At 34.0% G+C, this 5,993-nt stretch overlaps 1 protein-coding gene across 1 annotated transcript; it reads left to right on the top strand.

Moving 5' to 3' along the window:
- The first annotated feature begins 502 nt into the window (after positions 1 to 502).
- On the top strand, positions 503 to 5,337 carry LOC133782763 (serine/threonine-protein kinase PBL35-like). The gene is made up of 6 exons (XM_062222136.1): positions 503 to 1,899; positions 2,655 to 2,974; positions 3,092 to 3,227; positions 3,673 to 3,806; positions 3,928 to 4,051; positions 4,513 to 5,337. The coding sequence occupies exons 1-6, from the start codon at positions 1,740 to 1,742 to the stop codon at positions 4,965 to 4,967; spliced, it is 1,329 nt and encodes a 442-aa protein (XP_062078120.1). The 5' UTR covers positions 503 to 1,739; the 3' UTR covers positions 4,968 to 5,337.
- Positions 5,338 to 5,993: the final 656 nt, after the last annotated feature.

Here is a 5,993-nt window from a genome sequence, read left to right as displayed (position 1 = left end):
CCATTATCAATGATATATAATTGGTTCTCTTTTCTCTTTTTGAGATTTTCTCCCTTGGGTTTTGCTCTTGTGAGGTTTGATGAGGACAAGTTTTGTTCAAAAAAGTTATTAGATATAATACTTTTTCTTATAAAATGTATATCATCAATCCACTATTATTCCATTTAAAAAAAATTAATCATAATTTGTTGGATCTAAATCACTATGATCAATACAAAATATATTTTTTAATTAATAATAATAATTATCATTTTGAATTTTATGTTGTACAAAAGTTACATATGACATTTTGTTTTGTTAAAATAACAATTCACGCTCAGTATTTTACAAAATAAAATAAAATAATATCATGGCCTTTATTTGGTCAAATGACCAAAAATATCCTCAAAATAAACTAATTAATAATTAAAAAAATATCCAAAATAAATATTAAAACTTAATTAATACAAATTTAATTTAATATTTAAAAAAGAAGAAAACACATATTTTTCTTTTCTTTTCTCTCTCTTCTCTCTTTTCTCTTCTCTTCCCTTTCCTTCTCGTTCTTCCCCTTCTCTCTCGTTCTTCTTTTTCTTTTTCTTTGGTAATGGTAATGGCGTGAGACTAGTAATAATGATAAGAGACTAGAGCTTTTAGGACTAGTAATGGCCTAGATTTGGTGTGCTGGTGCGACAAGGGAAGACACGGAGCTTGTTGGTGCCTTGTGTGATGGAGAAGGAGCAAATCTGGTGTGCTAGTGCGACGGGGGAGGCCATTTTCGTCCAAACCAAATATGGTTGTCTTTTTTTTTTTATTAATTTTCAATTCATCGTTTTAGAGCTTAACTGTGAGATTGTGTTTGAATTTGACGTTTTAGAGCTTGATTGTGAGTTTTTGTTTGTTAAGATTTTGGGTTGAGCAATGAGAAGACGAGGGAAGTGCGATGAGTTTTTGGTTTTATGGGATTAGGCTTGAAATGTAATTAAGTTTAATATTTATATTTTTTTTTGAGAAATTTTTAATTTTAGGATTTTAATAATTAAATATATTGATTTTTTATTTTACTTGAGTTTTTTTTAATTTTACTAATTTGTAAAACTATGGGTATTTTAGACGTATGTAATGAAAATTTGACTAAAATTGAACTTATATATTATTTTGTTTCATTTTATAAGACATAAAGTCCGAATTAATAAAACATGGAATAGGATTGGTAACTTTTTCAACAACAAAGATTAGAAAAGAAGTGTTTACCCTAATAATAGTTGTATTCTCCTTGCGAGGAGTCCTCTAAGTTTTAGCCTATAGAACAAGTATATATCTTAGTTTTTAGTGATCTTTTCACAACTCCAAACTTTTTATATTAAAAGAGTTATTAACCGATTTTCATATATCTGAATGACTAATTAAAACCTTTTAAAAAAATGGATTAATAAAAAATATGAAAGAAAAAAATGGTTAAATATTTACTTTTGTTTTTAGTAAAATTTGAGTAGAGTAAAAGAGGTGATTGGTGAGAGAGAGAGAGAGAGAGAGAGAGGGGAGCCAACCCCACACAAAAGGTGGTGGGAAAAAAGTTCTTTTTGTACACACTGCGATGATGGCCATGATGATGCCTGCAATCTCCAACAGCAGCAGCAACACCAATACCCAGCACCACCCAACAAAAATCTCTTCTTCTCTTCTTCTCTTCTATACCCTCTTAACCATGGCTAATCTCTCTCTCTTTTCACTTCTCTTTACCTTACTCAACTACTTTTATGGCCACTGCCCATAAAAGCTTGCAACTTGATACACCTATGGCCACCAAGTGCGGTTGCTGGTCTGTCCTTAGACGCAGCGTTACAGGTGCCTGCAACTCTTCTACTTCTAAAGACTCTCCTAACACTATCCCTCGTACTAGCCTTGTTTACGACGCAGGTACATATTATATATAATATATGTGTCTATGTCCATGCCAATTTGTTGTGTTTGTGGATTCTGTCTTTCTGAGTCTGAATTTCTTGCTTTTGGTTTTCATATTAAGACTTTAAATCACTAAGGTTGATCTGAGTTATATGGTAAGTGCTTTCATGTGTACTGTTGTTTTACCAATTGTTTTCTGCCTTCTTTCTCACTAAGAAAAATGTTAACAAGTACTTTTTAATTGTTTCTAAATTTTCAATCAAGTTAATCAAAGCTTTAGTGATGTTGTAATCCTCAATTGTGATTCTTTCTGGCCGAGTGTTCCTCTGTTTTCAAGAAAAAGGTCTCCAATCATAGCTTCATAACTGACTTACTAGTTCTTCTTGTAATTTAAAGGACAGATCTCAAGCTGGGAAATTTGTGGTTTCTTTTATCAATTCTAATTTCAGTGCTCTAGGGATCAGAAAATGCAATTCTGACATTTGATGATTCTTAAAGTTAAAAAGCTTTATTGTTTTCTTATGCTATATGCCTCGGAGTAGCTGTTTCAGCTTTATCTTATTCTTCATAACTGCAAATGATAATTTTTTTAAATGTTTTAGCTTGATTTGAAAAATCTTTTCTTCTTCTTTTATTGCAAAGTTGTTTTATGATGATTTTTGTTAACAGGGCAGAACCAGTAAGTAATCAGAATCCGTTATGTCTTCTGGATACATGTAAGGAAATCTGATTGAACAACTGTGCTTTACACTAATTCTTTTCGTTTGCAGCCACTGAGACACGTTATCTAAACGCAAGCAACCGAGAGCTATGCCCCCCTAATGAAGCTCATCTATCGTCTGATAACCCCAATCCACCACCCTCAGACGAGAAATACAATTGCCAGCTGCTCCAATTCTCTTTCCAAGAGCTAAAATCCGCAACCGGGAACTTTAGGCCTGATAGCATACTTGGTGAAGGTGGATTTGGATTTGTCTTTAAAGGATGGATAGAGGAAAATGGGACAGCTCCGGCGAAACCCGGCTCAGGAGTTACAGTAGCTGTTAAGAGCTTAAAGCCAGATGGTCTACAGGGTCACAGAGAATGGGTGGTTAGTAAGAATATCTGACTTGGGTTAGTAGGATTGATACTGAAAGGGACTGTCCATGAGGCACTAAAGGAAATATATTATTGTTAACATGTGAATTGTGATAATTCTTTGTTGCAGGCCGAAGTTGACTTCCTTGGACAGCTTCACCATCCTAATCTGGTTAAGCTTATTGGGTATTGCATTGAAGATGATCAACGGCTGCTTGTTTATGAGTTCATGACTCGTGGGAGTCTTGAAAATCATCTTTTTAGAAGTGAGTGTACCTAATATCTTGACTTCTACTTCTCTTGTCCCTTTGTATTTAGATATCCTTTAATTGGACATTCATTTTGTAGACTCTTTCGATGCTCCATGATAATCATCTATAAACCTAAATCAGATTCCCACTGGAAAAATAAATCCCACATTTTGATTTCAAGAGGAAAAATCAATAAGTACAACCAGTTTTTCCTACTTTTTTGTCCATGAACAAATGTGGCAGTTGCGATTTCTGAAAATGAAAAGTCTTCACATTTTATGCAACAACTCTCTGAAAGAGTTTTCCCCATATTATTTTATCAGGAGAAACTCTATTAACTCATTGTTCTCTTCTCCTATTCATATTCCTAATACATGTATATACTACGGTGCTTGTTAGCATTTGCTTTCTACTTCATTGTTTTGTAAAATAAAATACTGATATTTTCCAAATTTTGAAGGAAATATACCTCTTCCATGGTCCAATAGGATTAAAATTGCACTTGGAGCAGCAAAAGGATTGGCCTTCCTCCACAATGGTCCAGAACCAGTCATTTATAGAGATTTTAAGACATCCAACATCTTGCTGGACTCAGTACGTGCTCATAAATTTATTAACTAGTAAATATAGTAACTTTGTTTATTTTTTTATTATTATTACCATTATTTTCTTGGCTTTAATGAATCATTAAACACAACGGGGTTTCCTTTTATAGGAATACAATGCAAAGCTTTCAGATTTTGGTTTGGCTAAAGCTGGGCCACAAGGAGACAAAACACATGTTTCTACGAGGGTGGTTGGGACATACGGTTATGCTGCTCCAGAATATGTTATGACAGGTACGAAAGTCATTGCAGCTGGTCTATGGCTCCTTGGACCGCTGTGCTGTATTTTGATCGAGCGTAGTAGTTTTGAATAGTGTTTGGCCCTTTTGAAGGAGATAGCATTTGAATCCAATTTTGGTCTATAATAATTTTGCAGTATTGCCACCATTAAATTGTCATTCATGTCTATAAAAATCGATTAATATCAGTGGGAATTTGGACACGTTCAGAGCTCATATAAATAATCCTGATTAGCTAAAGTTAAAACCAGTTATGGATGGTTAGCTAGCTAGTTAAAGAAATAACATTGAAAGTAAATAAACCATATATGTGGAACCTGTAATATTGCTAATATACTTGCAGTTCTCACTATCATCTTATTGGAATTCATACTCAACTTTCCAATGCATGCCTTGTATTAAAAATCTTAGATCTAACAAGTTGTATGAAATGGGACCTCTCTTCCTGTTTGTCAGGACACTTGACATCTAAAAGCGATGTTTATAGCTTCGGAGTAGTGCTACTTGAGATTTTAACAGGAAGAAGATCAATGGACAAGAAAAGGCCTAGTGGGGAACAGAACCTAGTGGCATGGGCTCGGCCATACTTAGCTGAAAAGAGAAAGCTTTACCAACTAGTGGATCCTCGGTTGGAACTGAATTACTCCCTTAAAGGGGTACAGAAGGTCTCTCAGTTAGCTTACAACTGCCTCAGTAGGGACCCTAAATCCAGGCCTAACATGGATGAAGTTGTGAAGATTCTGACTCCATTGCTAGATCTCAATGACCTTGCTATCTTATCTTATCACACCCGTTTATCTCAGCAAGGGAGACGCAAGAAGAAATCTGATGGAACTCAGCAGATCACATACACACAATCCAAAAGCATAAGAGACTCACCAAGGAATCCTGGAAAGCAGCAAAAAAGATGAAAAGGGCAGTCAAAATCCATTCTCTTGGCTGGTTCAAATACATCAAATGAAACAAAGGTTGGGACTTGAGAATTTAGATTAATTACTCCTTGGTTTAATAGATTGTGTGAAGAGAGTATTACAAGCTTGTATAATTTTTTTGGGTGTTTTGAGATTTGTCTGAGATAGGGGTCAATGGAAAAGGAATGCTGCAGCATTTTCCTTTTTCTCTTTAGACCCTTACATTTAGAGAGCTAACCATCAATTGGAACATTGCTCACGATTTGCCTGTGTTGTAATTGAGATATATCTCTTGTAATTAGATGAAAACCTTTTCCATTTTCATATTTTATTCTACGTGAATGCTATCATAGTTTTTGAGTTCTCAGCATTATATGTTCTTCTTCTTCTTCCTCTTCTTCTTTTTCTTCATCATGTTAGCTTAGAGTATTATTGTGCTTAATTCATCTCCATTTTAAGCTTAGAAGCATTCAATATTCACTAGTGATTCATAGAAAAAATTATCAACATATAACAAATAGTCTATACCATTGGTTTTGTTGGAGAACCTTGTTCTAGGCTGGCCCATGAAGCCCTTTAGCATCTATCAATCAAGGTCATGCCAAAGACTAGAAATATATATCAGCAAGTTTCCATCAAAATCAGCAAATTCTCTTCCCACAAATGATTTAGAAAAGCTTACAAGTATGAGGCTTCTGTTGGGCATAAGTATCTATGACAGTCATTTCTCAATTGACTGTTTGCATATAATATATATATATATATATATATCACATACTAATTCGAATCTTATCTTAGCTTTAATTATTCCACAACCCATTTCTTCAAAAGGGTATATTGGAAAAGGCTTTGAATTTTAGTTGCATTAGCTTGAGAGTGCTAAGTTACTATACCATTCCTTAATTAGAGAATATGTTGCTTGTCATTAGCAAGGCTGTTTCTTTACCTACAAAAACTCCTTTTTAGCTTTTTATTTATCAATAAGTAAAGTGGAAGTTTTCATGATAAATGCAAATGTAATCTATT

The sequence above is a fragment of the Humulus lupulus genome, chromosome 6 (genome assembly GCF_963169125.1).
Source record: "Humulus lupulus chromosome 6, drHumLupu1.1, whole genome shotgun sequence".
Lineage (NCBI taxonomy): Eukaryota > Viridiplantae > Streptophyta > Magnoliopsida > Rosales > Cannabaceae > Humulus > Humulus lupulus.
The sequence above is the reverse complement of the archived record's forward strand: the minus strand, read 5'-3'. Positions and strand labels throughout refer to the sequence as shown.

Excerpts from the sequence above, each read along its gene's own strand:
- LOC133782763 (XM_062222136.1), top strand. The coding sequence starts at position 1,740 with ATGGCCACTGCCCATAAAAGCTTGCAACTTGATACACCTATGGCCACC. Across the intron at positions 2,975-3,091 it reads AGGGTCACAGAGAATGGGTG|GCCGAAGTTGACTTCCTTGG; the intron begins GTTAGTAAGAAT and ends TCTTTGTTGCAG. Across the intron at positions 3,807-3,927 it reads CCAACATCTTGCTGGACTCA|GAATACAATGCAAAGCTTTC; the intron begins GTACGTGCTCAT and ends TTCCTTTTATAG.